The following is a 27,499-nucleotide window of genomic DNA, read 5'->3' as shown; positions in this document are numbered from 1 at the left end:
TTGTACAGACAAGCCTCACACACTAAACTTATTACACTCATGAGTCATGAGCACAGACAGCTCTGCTCACCACTGTGATGACCTCCAGATCCTTCAGGTAAGTCCGCTCTGTTGTCAGAATCTCTTTAGCAATGAAGTAGGCTTTGTCGGTGGGATATCTCTGAAAACAAAAATCATACTTAAAACCATTCTTAGATAAGCTGTATTAAACCCTCTAAACACTCTACTTTTATTTGGCAAGTTCATTTAACTAATTTATGTTATATGAAATGAATGTAGAATGTAGAACATAAAAAGTTAATTCAGAAAACAGAACCAACTTTGAAATTCAAGGGATAGTTCACCCAAAAATGAAGATTGTGACATTAATTACTCATGCTCATGTCGCTCCAAACCCATAAGACCTTCATCTTCGGAACACAAATTCAGATATTTTTGATGAAATTTGAGAGCTTTCTGATCCTGCATGGACAGCAAGGGTACTATCACGGTCAAGGCACAGAAACGTAGCAAGGAGTAAGGACATCGTTAAAATGGTCCGTGTGACATTAGTGGTTCAACCGTAGTTTTATGATGCTACGTGAATACTTTGTGCACAAAAACTAAAATAATGACTTTATTCAACAATTCTTCTCTCACGAGTTACCGTCTTCCGCCATTATGGAGAGCATCATGAAGCATGCACATGCTTTCCATCGTGATACTTTCCATAATGGTGCTAGGGTGACGCGATGGAGAAGAATTGTTGAATAAAGTTATTTCTGTTTTCTTTGCGCACAAAAAAAGTATTCTCGTGGCTTCGTAAAATTACAGTTGAACCACTGATGTCACATGGACTATTATACAGATGTCCTTCGCTGTAAAAAAAAAAAAAAATTTTCAAAAAGTTACTTCAACTTAAAATAATTTGCTACCCCCGCTGACTTAAAAGTTCAAATTGACTAAACTAAACATTTTAAGTTACTCAATGTTAATATTTTAGTTGACTAAACTAAAAATTAAGCCAGCGGGGTAACAAATTATTTTAAGTTGAAACTACTATTTTTTTTTTACAGTGTTGCTATGTTTCTGTGCCTTGACTGTGGTAGTACCCTTGCTGTCTATGGAGGGTCTGAGAGTTCTCCGATTTAATCAAAAATATTACATTTCTTATTAAAACATTAATTATTAATTTGTGTTCCGAAGATGTGTTACGGGTTTGGAACGACATGAGGGTGAGCAATTAATGACAGAATTTTCATTTCTGGATGAACTTACCATTTAATATCTAACTTAGAACCTAGAACCTAGAAGTTAATGTAGACTTGGAATTCAGAAATAAACAGAGTCACAGAACTTAACCTTAAACTCAGAAAGTTGAATTTAAGTTAAAAGCTCAAAACTTAAAAGTAGCTTAAATGTAGACCTAGAACTTAATTGAAATGAAGCTATAGTATGTACTTAGAACTTAAAACCTAGAACATAAAACCCAAAGATTAACATAACGAATGCAGAAGTTAACCTCAAATACACAACCTAAACTTACTTAAATATTAGCAGTTTAGAACTTAGAAGTAAATGTAGAACACAGAATGCATCTTTGAAATTAATGTAGACCTTCAAAGAAAGTTTAATATAGAAATTCATGTAGAAGTTAGCCAAGAACACACTGTACAACCTCAAACACCAAACCTAAAATTTTCAATAGAATTTAACACATCTTAGAACTTAGTAGGCTGATTTAGAACCTAAAACTAGAACCCAGACCTTATGAATACAGAACTTCGAGCCTAGAAGTTAAAGTAGAATTTAAACCCAGAAGTGAACATAGAAACTAACATAAAAATGAATCTTGAACAGAACCTAAAATGCAACTTACAAGTTACAACCAAAGATTTAACAGAACCTAGAATGTAAAGTAGAATCTAGAACTAATTTTAACTTAACTTCAATAAACTTGGAAATATTTCAAGTATTGAATTAATATTTCAATATACAATTAAATATTTAAAGTGTCAATGTCTGATAAATCTATAAAAGTCGAGGGGTGGGGCAGGGGTTTCTTATGGGTTAGCTGTGCACACCAAGGTCAGCAGAAAGTTTAAAAATAATCATAATCAACCCTAAAACCTACAATCTAGCAAGTCCCATCAAAGACCACGCAAGCCAAATGGTTCTCTCTCATTTCTTTAAACTTATTAAATCAAATTCTGGGCTTCAAAAGTAAACTTTTTTAACTCTTATTCAGGCCCAGGCAGGTTGGCATGCGATCAGTGTACCTTCCTCCTGCCCTCTTCGTCCTCCTCTAGTCTGGCAGTGCCCACCTCATTCAAGATGGGGCTCTGCAAGGGTGAAGGTGCCTGGCCAGGAAGACTGAGAGTAGACATCTGGAAAGAGGGTGACAGACACAGAGGACCCTTGGTGTTGAAGGGAGAGAGCTGTGGGCTGTCAGTGGCAGAGTCTACGGGATGAAAAACAAAGGAAGAACGAGTTAATAATAATAAACAATAACAACAATGATAATATTAATAATAGTAAATAGTTTAGATTTTTATTACATTTTAGAAAGGTTTATAAAATATTAAATTTTTCTTAAAATATAAAAAGTAAATAAAATGTTTAGGAGCTTATTAAAATTAAATTAAATAAACATTATAATTTAAATACTACTACAAGTACTACTACTAATAATAAAATGTGTAAATAGTAATCACTTAGTAAAAACTAACAACCACCAAGAATGACCCATCAATTGCACTTGCAATTGTAAATGCACTCAGCCCTTTATGCATCTAGAAACTGTCAATTCAATAAGCATGTCATTATGTCTTGAATCAAATCAGATAGGTGATTTCAAATGCTTGTCATAACATCGCGAAAAAAAAAAAAAAAAAAAAAAAGTTGAACAATTCTGCCACAGCAATTGACAAAGCAGAAGAGCGAAACATATGATATATCAGGAGGAATCACAAGGCTATTCTCACACATTGAGATGTAGTTTGCAGAGCAATAAAACAGCAACGAGAGGAAAGGGGGAAGAAAAAAAAAACACCCATTTTACCACATGCTGTTTTAATAAAAAATAAAAATGAAGATAAGAAACCTGAAAACAAATGAAAGGTAACACCACGCCTACAGTATATAAAAAGGGGTAAATACAAGAAGGTGGAAATGGTTTCTTCCTCAAAGAGGAGCAGCTCACGGGGAAAACAAGAATGTAGAGGCTGGGCATAAACAATGAACTCCAGATAGAAAAAGGTGGCTTTACAACCCGGAAATAATTCCTGCAGAGGATTATCAGCGATACTGCTGGGCTGGTGAGCCGGCAGTGGTTTACAGTTTAACTGGAGTGTCCCAGCGGGGATGACATAGGAGAAGAGGGGAGGGAGAGAAGGGGTCCGGAGCCAGGGTTTGGCAGCCAGCCTGAACAAACACACAGGCAGCGCTTTACACTAGAACGAGGCTGTGGAATGTAGCATAAGAAGTGTATCTGAGACTCTAAAACAACAGACAGACTCATATGCTAGACTGTGTTTAGTTTCACATTTTGTATCGAATCCTATTGGTAGTTCATTACAGCTGTAAACTATAGATGAGAAATGTGTATCGACACCGTTTAACAGAAACGTTTATGTTAAGAAATTGTGTTAATACACAACAGTACTGTATATCAACTTGCGTACAGTACCATCTATTAGTCAGAAATGATCTGTTAAAACAAATATAAAATATAGATACAAAAGGACTGGATTTATTTAAATTTATTTGAAAGGTGTGACTAAGCTACTTAACTTATCTGTTAAGCACATAATGAAGACCAGTTTTTTTCTTTTTGCCAAAATAATTTTAAACTAGCTCAAATAAATTTCCAGCAATTAATATAGTTAAAATAATTTAAAAAAAAGTTGCCTTGGCAACTGAAAGAAATACATTTAAGTACTAAAATTGCTAAAATTAAAACCAAAATAAAAAATACAAGAAAAAAATCTAAAACTTACAAATAAAATGAGAAGTTTCTAAAACTAACAATATAAAAGTAAATGGGAATTCAAAATATTAAATACTTTTATGGTATTTAATACTAAAATAACGCTGATTAAGACATTTTGTACTGAAATCCTACATTGAACGTTGATGAACCAAAAAGAAATCAACACAGAGGACTAATGGACATCTGATATGGGCTCAGTATTAGCACGGTTTACAAATCCATCTTATTTATTTCCTGATGGCTAGTACAGTATTTGCAACCACGTTCACTTAAGATTTTTACAAGCTAAAACGAATAAAGCTACTTGAAATAGTAACAAAAGAACAGGGCATTACTTTACACAGAAGTGAACTTATCCTTAATTCATTGATCATTCCCTTATTTGTAACATTTAACACATAGGTAGAAGGATTCAAAATGAAAGGCTCCCACTAGTTTTAGCATTGCTCCCACTTCCCTGCCCATAGGCTTGTTTTTACTCTAGTATTTTAGCTCAACCACAAACTCTGAAAGAAACCATGATAAATAGGTGGCTCAAGATGTTGTTGACACTGGCACTGATCCATGCCATTGAAAGCAGCTCCTTAAATATAGAAGTAATCAAAATAACACTGCAAACCACAAATCCTGAAAAACCCATTAAGGCCACATCCTCATAAAAAAAAGCATCCCAGTAGTTTAAGAAAACTGTATTAGGTTTGAATGAATACCATATTATAATTGCAGTAGGTAAGGTATGGACACAGGGGCTAATGTAGTTTCAGTTTTTCAAGTCATTTGCTGCACTTAAACTATTTTTTAAAAAGGTACAAAAAAAAGCCTGAAATTCCAGTTACCCAAAAGAGATTTTTTTTTTATTTCAAATATGAAATGCACACACACATATAAGTACACTATTTTCACATTAGTACATTAAGGACCTTGTATTTATATTGCTCTTAATTTCAGAATTAAATTTGAAAAAAAAATTGAATTTTGAAAAAAAAAAAGTATACTGAGGAAGCACAAAGCAAAGCACAAGGCAGGTAAAGAAAGACAAATCTGGTCAGGTTCTCTTTTGTCATCAGACCCCCCCCCAAGCACTAGGAATACCTCTTCTTTTGTATTAAAACATAATAAAATTTAGTTTCTTATGCAGTATTGTGATTCATTGTTACTTAACTTTGTAACTTAATAGCATTTCTATTTGAAATACTTTGAATGTTTACATTAAAAGCCTAAAAAAAATAATTCTGCAAAAAACATGTGCAATGTAGATTGTTATAAATACCAAAAAAGTCATATTAATTTGAGACACCTTCGATAGCAATGAATGTTTTTCTCTACCATTACATGTATATTTTGCATCTCATAAGAAACTCTTTATATATTGGCCCAAAAATGCAGTTTTTTTGCAATGTGGCTATTTTTTTTTTAAAGTGTGCATGTAAACAAATCAGAACACATCACTGGCTTTTAAAAAATTGCTATTTATCTGGGGCCTAAAATAAATGGTGAACTTCAATACTTACTATGGAGTGCATTTACTATTAAAAGAGGGTGCATCGTGTGTTTTGCATCTATAGTGCTAGGATGTGTTGGGTGAATGCTAAAAATGGTTCATGGCTATACATTAGAATAATCACGATCCGTAACAGAAAAACTATTGGACAACAGTGTGATATTAAAAAACACTGATAGAGCACGCTGTGATTATACATTAGTCCAGATGCAAGAACAGTCATGTAACTGGCACAAATTCACAATCTGAGATACTGACGTGTTTGACAGAAATAAGACCTATTTGAGGTAAATAAAAATTGGTTTCTTGAACATAAAGCTGCTTTGTGTCAAATGGACAGTGAAATCTAAACCACAACAGCTCTCAAAGCAAATTGTTTACTATGAATGATATAAGAAAAGACTAGACCAGGAACATTATGGATTTTCATTAGTGCAGGCATTGTAAAGCTTTGTGAGTTAAAGTAAAAACAGTTTCTGAATTACAGTATTATTTAGTTAAAAAAAAGGTTAATTTGTACTTTACTGGTCACTTTAAAAAGTAGATTTGGCAACACTTAATAATAATGGTCAATACAAAGAGAAAGTCAAAGTCATTATGTCCATGGCTCCTGATGTGAAGGAAGCACCGTAAGTGGATGGCCAAATGGCGCCTTGCCCAGAGTTTAATAGCAGCCCAGGCCTGCCCTCGCTTGTAGGAGTAGAGAGAGGCTCAAGTAGTTTAAAACCATAGGATGCAAATAAAGATTAAATGGGCCATGTTTTGCTTGCTCTCAAAATGACAATGAGAATGGATTCTTATAGTTAATACCAAAATGTTTGTCGTTTACCACAAAATAGTTCACCTTAGTTGCAAATGGAAAAATGGAGTTTAGATATACGTTTAGTTACTAATTTATTCACCTTTTTGACAGGAGATACTGGGTGGAGAAAGCAAATGTAATACATTTTAATCATTAAATGGGATTGACAATGAAATGCAAAGGACAGAAGAGCCTGAATCACACAGTGAAGTAAAGCAGAGTAATATGGCAGGATATTAAATGGGATTTCAAGAAAGGAAGAGGAAATGACACAAACGGCATTGCCTGCGTCACATCTTGAGCTCACAGAACTCAATGTACTCATGGCACACAGACAGAGTTATTCACTCCAGACCCCAGAACAGAAACCCAAGGCATTCATGCGGTCTGGATGTCATACAAAAACACAACTGCACGGAGCTGATGTTACCTATTAAGGCTCTGTGTAATAGTTTGCATCATTACGAGTGTCGCTTATATATATGCATTAAGAGGCTATTAAAGATCAAGTTAAACCTTGAAAAGAGACACCCAAAGGTAATGAGCACAGACAAAAGAAGTGTTTTGAAAGCAAACCTGCAGTACTTGTAGAATAAACCACTGCAAGAATATAGTGGATACACAAGAAAAAGAATACTTCAACAAATTATAATACCTGAATCATTTTGAAAAAGCTATTTGATAAAAGTTCAGAGAAAGAGAAAGTTCACCAACTTCTATAATTCAAATACAAGGCACAAGCAAATAGTTCCTAAACTTAAAGAAATGTTCACTACATTCATAGAAATGTGCCAAATCTGGACATACTGTTAATGATAGAAACTTTTTACTTTATCGAACCATAATTGTTATTGGGGACAGATGACTGTCACTCCGGTTTCTATAAATCCACATGCTCCTACATGCATACAATGATTCAAGCTCTATATTACATTCACTTTCTTAGCAGTGGTATTGACAGCACATTACAATACTCAACCACTTACATTCTTTGATGGAAAGTAAAAAGCTACGCTACTTTTCAAAATTTTGGGGTCGGTGAGATTTTTTTTTTAAAGAAATTAATACCTTTATTTAACAAAGACACATTAACTTGATGAAAAGTGACAGTAAAGACATGCATGTTACAAAAGACTTCTATTTCAAATGCTGTTCTTTTCAGCTTTGTTCATGAAATAATCCTGACTAAACTGCATTACGCAAGTAGCACAACTGTTCGAAACATTGACAATAAGAAATGTTTCTTATGTTTCTTTTCTCTTTAACTTTTTACACACACCATAATATATATTAAAAAAGAATTAATTATTTTACATAATAATAATGCCACAATTTTACTGCATCTTTGGTCAAATAAATTCAGCCTAATAGACTTCTATCAAAAGCATTCAAATAAATCTTACTGACCCCAATCTTTTGAACTTTAGTGTCTCTGTTTAGTGTTTATTTATGTGCAGGCCATGGGTTAATGGCTACAATTTTATAAAAAATTTAATAAATCATAGAACTACACTGCAAAGCAACATGCACAGATCCAAACTTTTTAAGACAAGATAAAAAAGACAAAGTGCAAATTTGAAAGTAAAATTCGCAAATGGCTCAAATTCGATGCCAAAAAAAGTGTTTGTGTTATACATGCATGCAACAATCACCAATCTGTGCCTGTGGCTGTCAGTGTAAATACAGCCATGTAGCCCAATCAGAATAGCTGAGATGCAATGCATGTCTGAAAAGTAAACAGCAGGGGGCAGAGTGGAGCGACTAACTCTAAAGTAACAAAAAATAAACACACCTAAGTGTTAAAGTAAAAACACTTAGGCTCAAATTTGCTCTTAGCAGCAATGGCTGTCAGGTCCACTGCTAATTAAATCACAGCCCTGAGTAGAGTGGTTCATTACTGAAATAGACTCCTGATACAAAAGTACCTTCATACATGCATGTTAAGCTTATCTTTTTAATGTATATTTTCTCCTTATTCATTTTCATTAAATGAGATTTCCTCTTCAGACAATTCAGTTCAGCTGTTAAATGAATATTTGCTATGAAAATCAATGATGAACTCACTTTAGGACTCCATGAGGTCAAAACATTTATAGGAAAAAGAATGACTTAACGTATGAATTAACGAATGAATTAACATATTGTGGTAAGCTTATCAAATCAAAACTTGACAAGTTAATATTGTCAATTAAACTTACCCTTTGTTTAGATTTCTATTTGATTGATTTTAAATGCAGGGTAAGATTTTATTTTATTTTTACAGCATGATACTTCAGTAAAATACTTGCTATTCACTTCGACAAGTCTTGTATAAGTATTATTCGATAAGGGATGTTTTCTTTACCCAGGAAGAACAAGAGCCAAGCATACTGGATGTTTAATAATTTCCTGGATTTAAATCTAGTAAAACAAATAATGATATTTGTGCCATAATCTTATATGTAATGCATGCAGCCATTATCACATTTCTCCTGCATGCCATGCAGCCCTAATATAGACAATCTTTTGTTTATTTTCTTTTCTTTATAAATATATACTTCTATATAAGCTTAAAGTGATAAGGATATCAATTCTAGGTGATACAGCCATTTAATTTTCTTCTTGAAAGGTCACAGCGCAACTTTAGTTTGCAGCCATCCAGACTACTAAAATAAAATGTAAACGGATAATAAGTGATTGAACTATATATAATCTGAAAAATGCTAATGAATCTTACTGTCCTACAAGAACTCACAGCATATTATTCAAAAACAATAAAAAATTGAGAATCAATTAACACCAAAGAGAGAGATAGAGGAAGTACACTGGAAAGGGCACGTAAGAAAAAAGTGGTAGATTAAAGCGCTAACAGGAGGTGCAAAACTATAAGTACTAATTTTATCAGGATAAGGCGAACAATTAAGTGCTTGTTCATGTTCTGCATTAAAAACCAATGATAACTGCTGCCGTTTAATGGGGTCAAGCTACATTTTAAGATGGGTGGGGCCTGGTGGGGGCTCCCCAATGCCTAGAGCCCTGAGATTTTGGCATTCCAGCAAGAAGCTGTCTAAATCTGCCCCACTCACTAGTGGATTGCTAAAGAAGAGGTTCTGATCTGGAGGCAGACCTCCATCCGACCCCCAGTCGGAATCGGAGCTGCCATCAGCCGAGCCCTCTGTGGCTGTGGGTGGATAGCTGAGCTGCTCCAGCTGCTCCACCAGATCGTTGAACTGCATAGCAGAACTGTCTTCTGAACGCACCGAATACGCAGGGAAGTTAACCATCGAGCTGGCCTCAGATAGGTTCTCAGAACCAGGCAGACGCAGGGAGGATGATGAGTCGGGACCTCCGAAACCAAGCGAAAACGAGTCGCCAACAGAACCTAGTGGAAGGTTATCCAGCGAGCTACACTCAGAGCGGTTGTTGACCAGAGAACTGGTCTCAGATCGACCGAAAGCACTTTCAGAATACGCGTTAGCATTGCCGTTGAGGTCCTCGAGGCCGAGAGCGTACGTAGGGGGCTGAACGGAGACTCTATCGCCATATTCAAACCTCTCAGGGCTCTCTTCGTCAAACTCGTAACAGTAGGCCTCCGCACCGCCAGCGTAAAATGAAATTTCAGCCGGATCGTCATCTATGTACTCTTCACTAACATGCAGCTGCGTGCAGGACATCGGGATCTGGTACGACATTTGTCGAACGCGCATTAACTCTGCCTCAAACGCTTCAGGTGTGAGGAAGCCCGTTTTCGCCACACTGCTTACGCCACTCACCCCTACTCGCTTGCTATCCTCATTGCCATTTTGGGAGGGCCATACACTAGGGGAACTACTCTCTACACACACAAACGAGGGGCCGCAGTCTCCTGCTGCCTGGATATGAGTGGCACCTGGGAAGGCGTAGGTGGATTGGGAGTTGGTCTTGATGAAGTCCTGCTGCATTGGGCTGGGGGCTCTGGCGGATTGCTGCGTCTGCTGAAGATGCACGGGCTGATTTGGGGTCTCCATCCGCATGGGTGAACTGGGGGCATGGAGGGAGTGGAAGGAGGCGGTGACAGAGGAAGGAGGTACTGGAGACCTTAGACTGTCGTTAAAACACAGATTCTGAAACGGATGAGTAAGGTAAAGAGAGTGGATGAAAACAGAAAGTCAGTTGTTATTGTTCTTCATGTTGGTATTGGCTGTCGAGAGATTGGCTGTCTCCCTGATCAAAGACTCTACTGACCTGTTTTGGCACATCAGAAGCCAAGGAACGTGTCGACATGCGAATCTTACTGTTCCTCCTGTAAAAACAGCATTATCAGTGCAAAGACAAACAGGCACCACAACAAAGGGGTTACCAAAGGATGGTCCAGTATAAGACTGCTTTCAGGTGAGACTTTGAAAGAAATATTTACCTCTGGTAAGGAGTTCTTCTCAACCCGCTGTCCCTCACATACTCAACAAGCTGCTTCTGCGTCCTCCCACTGTCACATATACACAATGCTTTTTAACAAACCAAGTAAAAGCAACAATTTGTAATCACAATATTCTTTAAAAAAAAAAATCTGTGATATACACTACTGTTCAAGAATATGGGGTTGGTGTGGTTTAAATTTTTTTTTAAGAAACCTCATATTTCTAAGTCTGAATTTATATGATCAAAAATACAGTAAAACTGTACCGTGGAATATTATTACAATTTAAAAAAACTTTTCTATTTGAATATAATATTAAATTAAAATATTAAATAGTCCTGTGAAAATTTCTTATTATTATCAATGTTGAAACCAGTTGTGCTCGTAATACAGTATATTTGTGGAAACCTTGATACATTTTTTGCCAGGATTCTTTGATTAATAGATAGTAAAAAAAGCATTTATTTGTAATATTAATGTATAGTAGCATTATACATTTCTTTACTTTTTATCAATTTAATGCATCGATGCTAAAAATAAGTATTAATAAATAAAAAAATAACTCTTACTGAGTCTGACCCCAACTTTTTTATTGGTAGTGTACCTCATAATACATGAAAAAAAACCTAAATATAATAGAACCACAAAAAAAAAAAAAAAAAAAAAACCTTCCAAACAAATACAACATTTTATATTTGAAAAGTAATGTACAGTGCATTGCAAATATATATATTTTGAAAAATATAATTTTTAATCTTAAAAAAAAAAAAACATTTTGGATAACGTTTACGGAGTACTAAAGAAACGAAACACTTTATGGTTACTTATGTATTCACCTAATGTTAAAATTTACTGATAGTAATTGTGAACCTTTGGTACCAAAAACCTCATTTTGTGACAAACAGTACTGAAAGTTATGAGAAAATTTAGTCAGTTCATTCAATGAAGGTTTTATCTGACTAATTTAACTAGTAAGTCTGTCATAGTGGTTGTGCTGTATGTTTGTTTTTGCTTGGAACTCACAAGGACAGTCTAGAAAGAGAAGGACAGTTCTTAGAAATACTAAGAAGCAGAACAGGAAACACTACCATAACCACAACAGAACAAAATATTTGAACATTTCTTCTGGTACATCACATTAAATAGTATATCGTGCACATCAATATAATCACACGTGTGCGCACCTGTATCTGAAGGAGGATCCTCTGCTGAAGAAGATGGCTTTGGATTTGGGCTGAGGCTGATCTAACAGACGGAAAAACGAGTGATGCTCCACACAGTTCTTCCAGAAGATCTTACACTGATCTCGACTGCCCATTAGAAATTCCAGCGTATCTTGATGAGGACCCTGTGAAACGAAAGGTTGATCAGTCACTGAGAAAAGATTGAACTTAAGAACTTCCATCTCAGATGAAAGGCAACAAGAGGAAGCATATGGTTTTGATTCTTAGCACTCCATGTAATTGATCCCGACAGAATAACAAACGTCACTCTGAATACATTTAAAACGTTTACACGGGGTAAGAGACGGATGGCCCCATCCAACCAAGCTCCTGAGAGTTACAACCCTTTGTTTTGTATTCTCTCGTTTCTTTCTCTTTTTTGTTATGAAAGTGTTTGTGTCCAGGTATGGTGCTGATTGGCTCCTGCAGGCTAATCACTGGCTCATCTTGATTGGTGCATTCGATTCCAGGACCACCTTAAAAGCTTCCTTTGAGAGTTCACATTGTGTTGTTGTGAGGAGAGAATTGTTGGTTTTGGTGGCTGTGTGTGTGTGTGTGTGTGAGTGTGAGAGAGAGAGAGAGATTAGATAAATTTTGACTGTTAAGAGTGATCATTGTTTGTTCTCTGAAAATAATTACAGATTGTAAGTAGGAAACTGTTTGGTATTTTGACCCCATTGACTGTTACTGACACGGATTTGGATTTCCCTTTTAACACTGTTTGCTTGAGCTTGTAAATAGTTGTATATCATTGTAAACCTTGAGGGCTTGGGAATGTAAGGAGTTTGACGCCATTATTGTTTATTGTAAACCTTTTTGATCTTTTAGGTTTTAGGAAAGAGGTCTTAAATAATTTTTGTTTGTTATTTTGGCCAGGTCAACTCCCGAAGAAAATTTCCCCATTTATTTATTTGACTATTGTATTTTTTTTTGGTTTCATTAAAAAGATTCCCCGCTTCCACTCTCTCATTTCATGTTGCGTCCTTTACCCCTAGACCGGGCGTAACACTGAGCTTGTACATTTTACTTCTACACTTCAATCTGTATGTCCCAGGAGTCCAAAGACTGATTTCACAGCATTGTATTCTCCAAAATTGTCTATTTTGTTGGAGGTATGTATTAACAGTCTTTGTTGTCATATTAGACTACATTATATCCCCTTTGAATTGAGGCAGTGTGTCTACATGTTTGTAAATGTACATATAATAATAATGTAAATTTGATACCCACATGAACTTCTGGGTGCAATTTAATTAAAAATCGTTTCCTCTTGAAGCTCAGCTTCCGAATTTTAGACCAGTTGAAGGTGTTAATTTTGGTGTGGCCCTGGGAAAAAAATAAAAAAATAAAAAACAAATACATACATGCATACATATACATTTGTGACATGTCAGCTGAATTTTATATGAATGTACTGCAATAATAATGCATTAAAATGCACTAATAATTTATTTGACTAAAATAGAGAACTATGAAAATCAATTATATTCAGCAAGACAAAGTTGTGCATGTACCTGAAAGACCTGCAGGCCCATGTGTGCAACAGCCAGGTTGATCTTGGTGCCTTCTCGGTCAGCGGCGGGATGAAAGCGAACCCCATACATCTCCAGTTTACGAGCGATCTCCAGAACCTGGAAATCTGATTCTGCTGGGGTTTGCCCACTACAGGCAAGGAAGCAAAGACAAATAGCGTAGAAAATATTTAACAAATGAAACACAGTACCACAGCAAAAAGAATTCAAAGGAAAATGCAAAGTGGTAAAGCATATTTTGTAGCTTAGAATAACATTTTATAGCAGAGGTTTTCAACGTTTACATGAACCCACAATTTAAAAGACAAACATCTTCTGTACTCACTTCATAATAAAGTCATTAAAAGATGTTTACCATGCATTTATCCATTCTCCAAACCATTATATTATATATCAAAGGGTTGATATATATTATATATTATATATATTCTATTCAGTTCAGTTCAAGTTCTCACAATACATACGGTTTCAAATCAGCTTTGCAGAAAGATACTTGTTTCAGTGTTTATACATACAACACTTTATGTAGGATAAAGGTTCTAATAATTTCAAGTAGTTTCTAAGTAAACTGTGGGGGCTGGGCAAACATATTCCAGTAATTTTGAGCAGCGTTCTGGCTAATCGTGGGCAAATGTTAGAGCAGTGCCAGATCATCAGTGCACTCTAATTTTGCTCATCCTTTAAGCTGTTCAATCTGCTTAAGCCCCTCCCCTTCCCTTGTGGCCGTATGGCTAATAAAAAGCCTTGAGCCACTGGATTACAATCACAGCCTCACATAGCCGCTGACACAGCCGACCTGCAATACTTCTCTCACAGCCAAAGCCTCAGATTAAATGCACCGGAACTGCACCATTACAAAGAGTCAAAAACACAGGGCTGACACGCTTGAGATTTTACAAAAAACTGACAACACTGGTATCATAAAGCATTATTTTGAACATTTTATGACTCCCGTGATATTCGTACTCATAGACATGGCAGAGATACCTTGTTCAATGTAAATTATTATTTTAAGCTCCTTTAGTTTTTTTTTCAGGTAAAAAAATCTATTCTAAAACTCATTGCTTTCCAATGCCATAACACGTTAAGTATTATTCATGTCTGTACCACAAACGGTGTGGAACAAGTTACGTCTAACTTTTAATAAGGGAATAGCATGAGCAACAAATGCATCACTAATGATGAAGATGTTGCTAAAACATTTAACTTTACATCATTATTTATTTATCTGGAAGGATGATCCATTCAGAGCTTGAAGGATCATCTGTCCCATATTGTCATGTCTAATAGTGTCCGCAAGCTCTTAAAACAACATCTTTCCAAAGTTCAAGCAGAGAGAGAAACTGCAGTCCACCTTTAACTGCCTCTAAATCCCATAAATTACCACACAACAATCAATCACTTACACACTATCAGATCTCTTCTCACCAAATGGAAACAGACTGTCATTCAAGATTACCAGGGGAGTCTGTATTTAAAGTTCAGTTAGATGTTCAGCTTGGGAAAAAAAAGGCCTCTCATACCATGGAAACGCTTCCAACTAAACTGGACATGAAAAAGATAAACCTACTTTTGTGCCATAAATTCCCCGTACTGATTCCCGGTGGTCAGCACAGTGAAATTTACAAATGTAAAGCTTGACAGACTGAGATAAAGTAAAGAGAACAATGCAGAAGCCTAGACCATCAGGCCAAAACAATAAATGTATTACATGTGTCTGCGGTGGAGCTCCATGATCTTTTCTTGCACACGTTCCTGATATAGCAGCAATTTATTCATCTTCAGAAACTCCCTGTCTGCTATGTCATCGTAGTCACCAATCTCAGCTGTGTGGGGAAAAGAGAAAAGTAAAGGGTCAAAAGACAAATAAGAGTGTCCAAGAAAAAGAAAAAGGAAAAAAAAGTTCTTAGAAACGTACTGTTTATGCTGGTGTCATATGGTATTAAAAAACTTTTATACCATTTTAAATTGTAAAGGTTTACTGTGGTACAAAAAGTAACAAATTCAAGAAAAGTTTTAAAGTATGTTTTAAGTAAAATGCAATTTTTGTTACAGAATAAATGGCATGTGACCATTCTGACCATCTCATTATATGGACGAAAAGGACATTTTTAAACAACCACTTTTATGGTCTGAAAAAAGAAAGTACAGCATATAGTACAAAATACAGCATTGGAACAACACCAGGGTGAGTAAATCCCCAAATTGTAATTTTTGGCTGAACTGTCCCTTTAAGCACCAAAGGATCATGACACCGGACTGGAGCAATGGCTGATGAAAACTCAACTTTGCCATTACAGAAATAAAGTAAATAACAAAAATAATAAAATGGAAAACAGTTACTTTAACTGTAATATAGTGAAATATTTGTGCAATTTATCAAATAATGTAGCCTAAGTGAGCATAAGAAACTTCCTTCAAAAACACTTTAAATTGTAGTATAAATGTTATTTTGGGGGGCTGCACCATAAGATATTTTACTGCCTGAAATAACCTATAAAAATGTCAAATTATCTGATATTTCAAGAGACTTACTGGTGATATTTTTATATCATAAAACATACATATTCAAGCTACTGACTGTATGAATTCCATTTTTAATGGGGTCATGAATAGAGCAATTAAAATTCCTTTGATCTTTTGACATTTGTACTTTAAAAACATTCTGTAAGTTTCAGAACTCATTAATCTAATCTCAAATCCGAAATCAATATTTGAGCAAGTGCACAACCAGCCAGTGTTCAAAACTATCACCTTACCTTAGCCCGATTCACAACGGTTAGCTTATCATAATGTTTTCTAATTTGAGTGGCACTGGTAGGAATTCGCAGGAAATTCGAGCATGCCGCACCATCAAAACGTCACATCTGTAAATAAAGAAGTTGTCCTGGCTAGTAGGCTATATCACATGTGAGGATGCTGCAGGTGGCGGATCATTTATAGCCTTTTCCCACAGCAGCTGGAATAATTAAATTTATTTTGATGTTGGATTGTAATCCAGAAAGGACTATACGTTTATGAAACACGTGACTGCAATTAAATTATATTCCAGCTTTAAATGTGCATCTGATTACAGATAGCCAGGTATTACACAATAATTGTATTTTAAAGGAGAACCAGTTTGAAGGAAAACTAATTTGCTTTTTAGGTAAAAACATTTCGTAATATGAAATTCAAATGGTATGACAATTAGAGATTAGAGTGGTGGGTGAGTCAGCTGTTTGACTCGGACCACATCAAATTTTCCACACCAACTGAAGGGCCGCATAATGGGTGTATGACAATTTTGTTTTATTAAATTGACACTCGCTACTCTACTATATGCATACTTGTACACACAGATGACAGTTCTATTCTTTTACCATCTCTGCCTATTTTTTATGAGCCGTTTATGACACACAGATAAGTTGCATTGGTGTACAGGTCGATTGACGTATAAGACACATTTTATAATTTCATTCAGAGATAATGTAAAATAAACCAAACGTTCACAAACATTAGAAACGTATTTATATTCCCCTCACTCCACAAAAAATCCTGTAAGTTTAGCAGTGTTCAGAACAGAAAAATTATGAAAAATATAAAGTAAAGAACAAACACAAATTATAGTGGCATTCACTATAAACATTTATTATAATCGCCCAGCCTAAATATTTAAAGCGAAACTGAAACTAGTGGTGTGGTTGTTGGAAAAAGCGCAATACAAACACACTTGCCTTTCTCAATCGTCACCAATCCAAATGTCTGTCGCTTTGCACTTGACCTGATTGCTATAAGCAAGTCGCCTTGGAAATTGCAGCACATTTCAGAAGATAAAAAAACGTAAATTCTTTGCTAAATAAAACAACAAATTATTTCCAATGTTTTCCCCATGAAATTACAGTGCCTGTGAACAGGAGGATAAGCTGTCATATGTTCTCCTCTTGGAAAGTCTACAGAGCATTTTAAGCAATTTTAAAACAGTAGGCTACCAATACAAGGCATTTTTTAAAACAAATGAACATTTTTAAAGTAACAATTTACAATTGTGCCAGTTTTACACAGGGTGTATATTTAGATTTTTTATTTTGTATTTGAGCTGTGCGGCTTGGACATGGCGTCCGTTAAAAACAGACTAGGTGCCTAACTTTAGCGAAACGGTGCAGAGTCTCGCTTTTGGGACACTTTAGAAACGTGCCGCATCGCGGCTAGTGTAAACAAACATTGACGAAAGTGGCCATGATCAACTCCGGTGGCCACGTCGGAGCGGCATGAGTCCCACGATGGAGTAAATCAGGGGTTATATACCGCACTATAGGCTATAGTGGATTTTACTGACATTGCATCAAATTAGCCATTTAGGACCAACTGCTTCACGGGCCCGATGAAAACTCCCGGTGGGCTGTAGTTTGCCCACCTCTGGATTAGATTGTACAGAAATTAAAATCTACACGCTAATCCTATATACACAGTTACGCAACGCTGATGCTGTTAACATTAACAATTTGAGAACAAAGTATAACAATAATAATTTGCATGGTTTGATGAGATTTGAGCTAACCGATCGTTAGATTTAAATCACCATTGGTAATGCAATTTATTGTAATGTTTTTTTTCCTCAGCTGGTCAGAACAAAAATGTCAGACTTGTTACTTGTTCAGATGACAATATCCAGTGAAAATTCTTATTTGGATCATATATTCTAAGACGTAGTCTAGAATCTGTGATTCCTAAGTACAGCATCCATGCCGGTGCAGTGACTGACAGCCACACATACTCCTCTAAACAAAAGATTCATCTGCGCTAGAGCCGTGCTGATGTACAACCCATGCAATGAAGATAATTGCACAAATAACTGCAATGGCAGGTTTTCAAACAGAGATGTGACAGAGGCAAAACTTATGGACTGCAGCTTTAAAAACAAATATCGAAGCCAATCTGCAAAAACTATGACGTAATAGTGTGGCTAATCATCGCCTCCGCAGAAGATTATCAACACCTGCTTCTACATCACTGCCTGTTTAGCCCCGCTCACCGATTCGCACATGTAGTGCAAATAAAGAGAGAGGCAAACACAGGTCTATGCAGAAACCAAACTATAAAGATCGCTCCGAAGACAACAAGATCCTGTGCAGTGCCAATCTGTTGAAAAACACAATCTTTGCATCGTCTTCCTTCTGATCTCAATGTTAGGAAAGAGTGGATGAACTTTTTTTTTAATGAAGTTTCAGAACACGTCAGTAAGAACTTGGTCCTTTGTTCATTTTACCGCGGATTCGTTTACAACGAATGGCAGACAACTGGCAGACGACTTAAACGAGTTCTTTTGTCGTTTTGAAAGATCACCCCACACCCGTCCTGAACACCTCTTCACACAACCATTAACACCCCCAGCAACCCCTCTCTTCCCCACATCTACAATTCAAATCAGCGAAGATGATGTGTGCCAGGTCTTCAGGAAAAACAAAAGGAGGAAAGCACCAGGTCCAGACGGTGTGTCACCAGCCTGCCTAAAAATCTGTGCTGATCAGCTGGCCCCCATCTTCACACAGATCTTCAACAGATCACTGGAGCTGTGTGAAGTCCCCTCATGCTTCAAACGCTCCACCGTCATCCCCGTCCCAAAGAAACCCAAAATTACTGGACTTAATGACTACAGACCTGTGGCCCTAACGTCTGTAGCCATGAAATCATTTGAAAGACTGGTTTTGGCTTATCTGAAGGACATCACTGGACCCTTACTGGACCCCCTGCAGTTTGCCTACAGAGCAAACAGGTCTGTGGATGATGCAGTCAACATGGGACTGCACTTCATCCTGCAGCATCTGAACAGACCAGGGACTTATGTGAGGATCCTGTTTGTGGACTTCAGCTCTGCTTTTAACACCATCACGGAAACCCTTCAAAATAAACTAACCCAGCTCTCCGTCCCCACCTCCGTCTGCCAGTGGATCAACAGCTTCCTGACAGACAGACAGCAGTTAGTAAAGCTTGGTAAATTCACATCCGGCACTCATACCATCAGCACTGGAGCTCCTCAGGGCTGCGTTCTCTCCCCACTGCTCTTCTCCCTCTACACCAACGACTGCACATCTAAAGACCCCTCTGTCAAGCTCCTGAAGTTTGCAGACGACACCACACTGATCGGCCTCATCCAGGACGGTGACGAGTCTGCTTACAGACAGGAGGTTAAGGAGCTGGCTGTCTGGTGCAGTCTTAACAACCTGGAGCTTAATACGCTCTAAACTGTGGAGATGATCATGGACTTCAGGAGAAACCCCCCTGCTCTCACCCCACTCACCATCATGAACAGCACTGTGACTGCAGTGGAGTCATTCAGATTCCTGGGCACCACCATCTCTCAGGACCTGAAGTGGGATATTCACATTGACTCCATTGTCAGGAAGGCCCAGCAGAGGTTGTACTTTCTTCGCCAGCTGAGGAAGTTCAATCTGCCACAGGACTTGCTGAAACAGTTCTACTCCGGCATCATTGAATCCATCCTCTGCACTTCAATAACTGTCTGGTTTAGCTCAGCTACCAAATCTGACCTCAGAAGACTACGAAGGATAGTCCGGACTGCTGAGCGAATCATTGGTACAACCCTCCCCACTCTCCAAGAGCTGTACTTATTCAGAATGAGCAAAAGGGCTGGTAAAATCACTCTGGACCCCTCACATCCAGCACACTCCCTCTTTGAACTGTTACCGTCTGGTCGACGTTGCAGAGCTCTGAGCACCAGAACGACCAGACACAGGAACAGTTTCTTCCCTCAGGCAATCCATCTCATGAACACTCAACAATAAACGTGGAACACACAACTATAATACATTATCCATTCACCACACTCACTTATTTTATTTTCTCATTTCTAATTTGCACATACTTGACCTGTACATACATAGTTTTCTATATTATATATTATGTTTTTTTTCTGCTGCTTTGTACATTGGTTATTGGCTATTTGTTGTTATTTTGTTTTTATTATCTGTGTGCTGTTCTGTTGCTGTCTTTGTTACACTGTGGAGCTTCTGTCACTACAACAAATTCCTTGTATGTGTAAACATACTTGGCCAATAAAGCTCATTCTCATTCTCATACAAACAACGTACAATTCGACGCAAGATTTTCAGAAAGATTGAAACTAAAAGACGATGCTGTGTCTACTACATTCGATCTGACAATAATGTTGCAATACACAACTGTGAGTAACTGTTTATGTTATGTGGTCACTACTGCTTTGTCTGTTATTTCAGATCGCTTTAACCTAAATTAAAGCAACGTCCATCTGTGAAGGACGTAGGCTGTCAAACATGCACGACTGTTAGCCAATCATAGCAGTGGGCATTTACTTCCGAGTCTACAATCCATTATAAGTGGATCTCAGAGAACCGTACAAAAAAAAAAATAATAAAAAGGCAATTCATGACCTCTTTAATGTATTTTTGAATAGATTAATACAGGCAGGAAAAATAATCATGTCAATGATCAAAAAAATTACAAAAGCAGAGACGCAACAGAATCAGTGTAACTAATAGATTTAAAACATTATGGCGGACAGGAATCAGGACTTCAGGTACACTAACTGACTCGTGTTATACATACATTGCACCAAATGAGAGGCCAGCAGGGCAGCAGTGTTTTCCGTACAGTTCAGTCGGCCCTCTATTAGATCCCTCTTGATTTGCAGAGAAAACAAGTACCTGGAGAAGAAGTACATAGTTACAAGCATCGTTCAGGTTGTCAGTATATAAAACATGGATGATGATTCTGAACATCCTACCTAGTAAACTCCTCCTGAAGTTGACCAGGATCTGGAGGAAAGAACTTCACTGACAGCCGAAAGAGTGTGTTCATCGGCCCTGTGAATAGTAAGTATAAACACACAAGTTTCAAAAGACCCCAATATCCTCTGAGCTCTAAACACAACACAAAACATTAAGTGTACTTACGTCTCACTTGTTTCACTATGAACTTGGTGGGCTCCAGCCAAACCTGTTGAAACAAAACAGTCCAGAGTAATAAGACTGGCATTTCAGCTTTTAATCACCTTATAAAGTCATTAAAAGCAATTCATAATACAAATAATCTCTCACTCTTTCAAACTACATCTGTTTCTGGCCTTTCAAGAAAGCACTAAAACTGAAGAAAATCTTGGTCACAGAGACCACAGATGAGATCTTGAGATGCTGACCACACCAAAAACATATTTCAGGAATTTTTGGAAAGCTATTATCAGCTATTATTCAAATGCTCCGGGATATGCACATTTTTAATTCAAACCTCTGTGCTTGCCTGTTTTGGGGTCTTGCATAGATGTGATGATCTGTTTTAATTGTGTGTGTCTGCAGAGTTTGTAGACGCCCTGCTCCTCCAAGCACATCTGGAGCTGATTGTGGCAAGAATGTACCTTTTCTCACTCCACCTCCAGTTCCTTCTACTCCGCTGACCTCTCATCTTTTACGGAATCATCACAACAACCCCATACACACACATTCCACACCTGATTCAACTCTCTCCAAAAAAGCTGGCTTGGTACACTCAAAAACAGATGGCCAACAGACAGTCTCCAGTATTCATCTCAAAATTACAAAAAAAATAAAAATCATTTTTATTTTTTCATTTTGCCAAATAAAGACACCGAGGTTAGAAAAGGTGCATTATGGTGATAATTAAAATGCTATGCTAGTGGGTTTATACAGCGCAACAGCCCTTTGTCAGTAGCCCCAATATTTCCCCCAGTTTTTTCTCCATAGCAATTTGAAAAAAAATTACAATAAACAGTTCTACGCAATGAACTAATTCAATATTAAAACAAAAGCCAAACCAAAACTCAAATCCAAAACAAAAAGCAAACCAAACAACAATAACAACAACAAGGCTGTAACAAGAACATTACAAAACACTTTTGAAGGGATAGGGATAATCCATCCAAAAATGAAAATGTCATCGTTTACTCACCTTCATGTCATTCCAAACCTTTCTTTCTTTCTTTCTTCTGCTGGACACAAAAGATGATATTTTGAAGAATGTTGGTAACCAAACTATTTCAGTTTTTCTTTGATTTCCATTGTATTTTTGTCAACACAATAGAAGTCAATGGGAACCGAAAATGTTTGGTTTCCATTTCCAAAAACCACAAGAAAGAAATACAGGTTTGGAACAACAAAAAGACAATTTTTTATTTTTTAACTATCCCTTTAAGCCTATTTATTATTTAAAAAAAAAGGTCTAGCTTATTAAAATAGCTCATAGATGCCTTGTAAAGCACATAATTTAGCAGAATTAAGATTATATTGACTATGTAACTGATTTAAAGGTGCATGGTATAATCTCTGTCCCTGTGACAACAAATAAAAAGTTTTCACACAGGTTTCCTGAACATTCCTTTCATTGGTCAAACAAAAGGAGAGTTCCATTTCTAACTCGCAATATTCAGTGAGAGTCAGTGTTGCAATCAATTTACTGATGGATTACATATTTTCTCTGACTATTAAGCAAGGGTAAGTATTTTAAGATTGAAAAAAATGGCATACTTCACCTTTAAGAAACGTTTTGCTTCTACTTCCTGCCTGGATCACATAATCCTTTCAATACATCAAATCTTGTCTTTAATCAACTGTAAAGTCTCTCATTTGTGTGTATCCTAAATTACTATAGTAATTCTGCATAAATGTATCCTTTTAAATACGTACATTTGGAAGTATGTTCTAAAATATAGTGTGTTCTTTAAGTTTGTGTGCCCGTATCAGGCCTGTTTAAAGGGAACAGCAAACCTCTGAGGCCCAGAGAGAAGCAGCACAAACAATACAATGCACCTCCTCATCTTTTAAGAGCTTAGCTGGGTTTTCAGAGTTCACAATCCCGTCTTTGTGTGAGCAGGGGGACTGTTTGTCAAGTGGACACTTACCCAGTTCATCTGCAGGTTCTGAAACTCCAGACCAAAATAATCGCTCTCAATGAGATTGATCCGTCTGAACACTTCAGAGAAAAGAGTCTGCCCATCCGCTTTTGACTACAAGAGAGAAGAAAAACAAGACATTCAATTAAGACAATTATTTAGAAAAAATATTAATATTACTTTGACAAATTATTTGCGGATTAACAAATAATTACAATTACTGATTTAACTGTCCTTTTCTCTTTAATGCTACATACTGCACGAGACCAAGGTGACATGAAGAGTAATATTCTAAATATTATATTATCTTTAAAAAATAAATTAATTAATACTTCTCTGCAATTTCATTCACACTGATTTTAATTTTTATTTTTTATTTTTTTGGAACCAATCCAACATAATTAGAATATTATAGTAATGCAATATTGATTATTATTGTTGTGATGAATGTCAGAATTGTATGCATTGGTAGTACATTTCAGAAAAGATACATCAACTGCAAAAAAAAAAAAAAGTCTTAATATGCGATTCTTAAAGGGACAGATAAAATCATTTACTCACCCTCAGGTTATTCCAAACCTGTATGAGTTTCTTTTTTCAGTTGAACACAAAAATATATTTTGAAGAATACGAGTAACCAAACATTTGATGGTCCCCACTTAAAAATACTAATGAAAGCCAATGGGGCATCAAGTTTTTTCTCTTTCAAAATAGATTTTGTGTTCAACAGAAGAAATAAACTTATACAGGGTTGAAACAGCTTAAGGGTGAGTAAATGATGACAGGATTTTTATTTTGGGTGAACTATACCTTTAATATTGATTATAACTGCAATTCAAATAATTGAGTGAAAGTCTAACCTATTTTAAGTTCAAAGTTGTAGTTCATTTTATATAATGTGGTTTGCATTTCTTCATATTTCTTTTTTTCTTTTTGAAGATTATGGGGTTGTGAGGGGTAATATATTTAAATATTTCTGTGGAAAAGTAGCTGTGTCTGCTATGAAGTCGTTGGATATTTGAGGCTAATGGGTGTCAGCAGGAAATATCTGTGGGCTATCGGAGTAATTCTCCACAGCATTCAGCCGGGCTAAAACCAGACACAACGCAGTCAATCTCTGAGATCAGGTGGACTGTCTGTTGTAAACACATAACTGTGAAAGGCTAGGAGAACATCTGAGGACATTTTAGTACACAAGAGAAAAGGGTTTTCCCTGAAAAAACGGACTCAGGGGTTTGTCATTACAAAATGAAGGACTAATTACTATGTACCCAGAACACACTGCGCTTAGGATTTGCCATTCGAGTCTGTGACTTTCTGGGAAAATTATACAGCTGTTTGTAATGTGAAATATATTTTTAAAGACCATAAAAACAGCCTGAGTTGAATTGGGCCGGCCAGATTGTTACCCTCCAATTCTTTGGTACATTCTAAACTTGACTGATTCTTTCTGCCTTTAATACAGTTTCTTAAGTAAAGAATGTACTCTCCGTGCCAAGCAGGGCAGGTAAGCACCTTCCAAATGGCTTCCTCTAGGCTCTGCCAAAACCCCAAACAATATGTACAACACAATCAGTGCAAAGAGGAGGAGACGGACCACTCAGAGAAATTCATAAAGAAATCATAATGCTCAATAGAGCAGCTGTGAATGGACTGGAAGAATTGCCTTTCATTTATAAGGGTAAAATGTTTTTTTTTTTATAGTAATTTTGATGTGAAGACGCAAAATTTATGATGCCATTGTTGTTTTAATCCAGATACGAAATACATTAGGGCTGGTTATCAATACAGATGACCCGATTTGATTCTGATTCATAAGCCCTCAACTTGATTCAGATGGGGAATGCATTTTTTATTTCATTTGGGGATATTTCAGGTATAATGTCATTTATAAATTCTCTGTCCTCTAATGCTGTAAATTATACAGGGCAGTGTTTCAGAACACTTCAAAACCGGTAATTCACCTTTTTAAGTTATTCTTTAAAAGAACTGGTCCATAAAGGTCATTCATTTCGGAAATCAGGCTACACTGGTTGTGCTGTATATACTTAATTCCCTAAGATCATCTCTGGCAAAGTATGACTACTTCTACCTTTGCACGGAATTAATATTGGATTGCTCAAGATCACAAATAATTGAAAAAAAAAATAAAAAATCATCTAGCCCTAAAACGGATTATTGAAATGTAATCTGGTCTTTTTCTGTTTTCCCACAAAAACAGATATACGACTATTCAAATGTTGAAAGTGTTTTTGTGAAAGAAAAAAGTTATTACTTTTATTAGCCAAGATGCATTAATCGTTGATCAAAGGTGACAGTAAATACATTTACGATAGGTGTGTTTACATGAAGCTGTATTCCAATTACAATCGGTTTAAAAAGTCCAATCCAAATGAAAACACACTATGTAATTGCCTCAATTGGAATAAAAATGCCAAAAATTATTACTTTATTTAGCATTCATGTAAACACTGTTCGGATTCATCAGTAGGAATTATTTAATTCCGCCTGAAACAAAAAAGAGTCCATGTAAATGTGGCTATTGTTATAAAATATTTCTATATCAAATAATTGCTGTTCATTTGAACTTTTTATTTAACAAAAAATTGTTGAAAACGACATGGTTTCTGCAAAAAAAAAAAAAAAAAAAAAAAAAAGTCAGCAATGCATCTTCGATGTTCTCACGTGTGAGGTGTGTCTTATGCTTGGGAGTAAGTTCTCTCTCAGTTCACATACTTCAGTATTAATTGGATTAAGTTGTTTTTTTTCTACAGCTTTCTCAAGCACCCTAAACTAAAAGCCCATTAGAAGTACAGCATAACAAAACTCAGCTTGGGATCAACTCGGTGGTGTTGACTGCAACAAGGAAATACCACCCGGAGCATATTTTCCATACAGAGAGCAGTGCCTGCTGAACCCTCCAAGCACATAGACACTATCCAGCATGTAGGAGTTTCCCTGTTACAGTTGTAGTGTCAGCTGGGCAGGTTTATGGGTCAACAGAGGCTGGGATTACTGAGCAGCAGATGTTCACAGTCTGGGGAATCTTTCTGGTACTCACCAAGCCAGCTTGTCAGACTATATTGGCAACTGCTGAATCCAAACCAACAGTAGCGTGCAAGCTTTTTCATTTAGTCTGTCTGTGAACAGAATCTATGTGATCATGCGTTTGAGTGCTGATTGTGTTTGGGCATGTTGAGATCTCAGTAGGAGGCATTTCTTTCTCACACTCTAAGCAGGTAGCAGCTTTTGCTGTGCTGCTGGGGTCGACAATATAAATGGCCCGGTGGCCCGGACGTGCTTTTAAAACCATCAGGGCCACCAGATCGCTCCAACCACTAGCCCGGTGGGGCCAGTAAAAATAATGCCTCGATTAAAAAAAAAGTCTAATTTCACATTAATTACCTGTGGTTCTGTGTTTTGATTTCTGTTAAATCGTCTCGGTAACCACCGCTAACACGTTACGTGATCCCGACAGCCTTTTACAGATGCAGCGGGTTTATGCGCTCCGCACCGCCTTGCTCGCTCCCGCGGTTACGCGCGCAAACTGCACACTGCTGCTCAGCACCTACCTATAGCTACTATTAAGCTAGGCTACATGTTTCTGAAACCCACATCACCCGGCCAAACGCCGGATAAAAAAGAGAACGCAAGGAAGAGAAAATCACCAGAGGAATTGAGGGAAAGCGAAAGGGAATACGAAAAGAAAAGGCAGAGAAAGTTTCGGCTCCAGTGGCGAGACCGCTGGAATTGGCTGGGCTTAGGGGTGTGCGATATGACGATTTTTGATCGTGGACGATAAAAATGTCTCCACGATCTGCTTTTGAAGAAATATGGTAGTATCGTGCTACAGCACACATGATGTCAAATACAGTTCTGGTGCCTCCGTCTCTATATACTGTACAACACCACATACAGCAGTAGAGTTACTCTGACAGGACACTGCACTTATTCGCGATCGCAAAAGTACATTATTTGCATACAAGCCTTGCAGGTTAAATGTTTCATTCGCGCGCTGGTCTGACGTGCGCTTTTTCTGAGCGGATACACCTCACACGCATTAAAAAGCCTGTCTAACAGCACCTGATTACTCAACTAACTTATTTTTTGCGCTAATACTGTCAAAACACACAAGGTTTACATACAGACTCAGTTGGTTATCTTTAAAATGAAAGTAAGTAGTTAAGACAGAAACAGATGTGTGCCTGTATATTAG

The 27,499-nt window shown here is 36.8% G+C and overlaps 1 protein-coding gene across 4 annotated transcripts in view; it reads right to left on the bottom strand.

Annotated features, from left to right (window-relative positions):
- LOC306879108 (FERM, ARHGEF and pleckstrin domain-containing protein 2-like) overlaps nucleotides 1-27,499 on the bottom strand; it is a 63,951-nt gene that overhangs the window by 16,316 nt on the left and 20,136 nt on the right. For 3 of the 4 annotated variants that reach the window (XM_079431820.1, XM_079431822.1, XM_079431821.1), the window contains exons 3-15: nucleotides 23,293-23,397; nucleotides 21,335-21,377; nucleotides 21,166-21,244; nucleotides 20,988-21,085; nucleotides 15,115-15,229; nucleotides 13,386-13,533; nucleotides 13,102-13,197; nucleotides 11,833-11,996; nucleotides 10,649-10,717; nucleotides 10,477-10,534; nucleotides 10,142-10,355; nucleotides 2,259-2,440; nucleotides 71-160 (exon numbers count right to left, since the gene is read on the bottom strand). In XM_079431820.1, coding sequence (XP_079287946.1) covers nucleotides 71-160; nucleotides 2,259-2,440; nucleotides 10,142-10,355; nucleotides 10,477-10,534; nucleotides 10,649-10,717; nucleotides 11,833-11,996; nucleotides 13,102-13,197; nucleotides 13,386-13,533; nucleotides 15,115-15,229; nucleotides 20,988-21,085; nucleotides 21,166-21,244; nucleotides 21,335-21,377; nucleotides 23,293-23,397 — 1,461 coding nt within the window. The remainder of the gene's footprint in view (nucleotides 1-70; nucleotides 161-2,258; nucleotides 2,441-10,141; nucleotides 10,356-10,476; nucleotides 10,535-10,648; nucleotides 10,718-11,832; nucleotides 11,997-13,101; nucleotides 13,198-13,385; nucleotides 13,534-15,114; nucleotides 15,230-20,987; nucleotides 21,086-21,165; nucleotides 21,245-21,334; nucleotides 21,378-23,292; nucleotides 23,398-27,499) is intronic. The other variant, XM_079431823.1, reaches the window with a different exon arrangement.

The sequence above is a fragment of the Barbus barbus genome (genome assembly GCF_936440315.1).
Source record: "Barbus barbus genome assembly, chromosome: 13".
NCBI lineage: Eukaryota > Metazoa > Chordata > Actinopteri > Cypriniformes > Cyprinidae > Barbus > Barbus barbus.
Note: the sequence above shows the minus strand (reverse complement) of the source record. Positions and strands in the feature narration are given on the sequence as shown.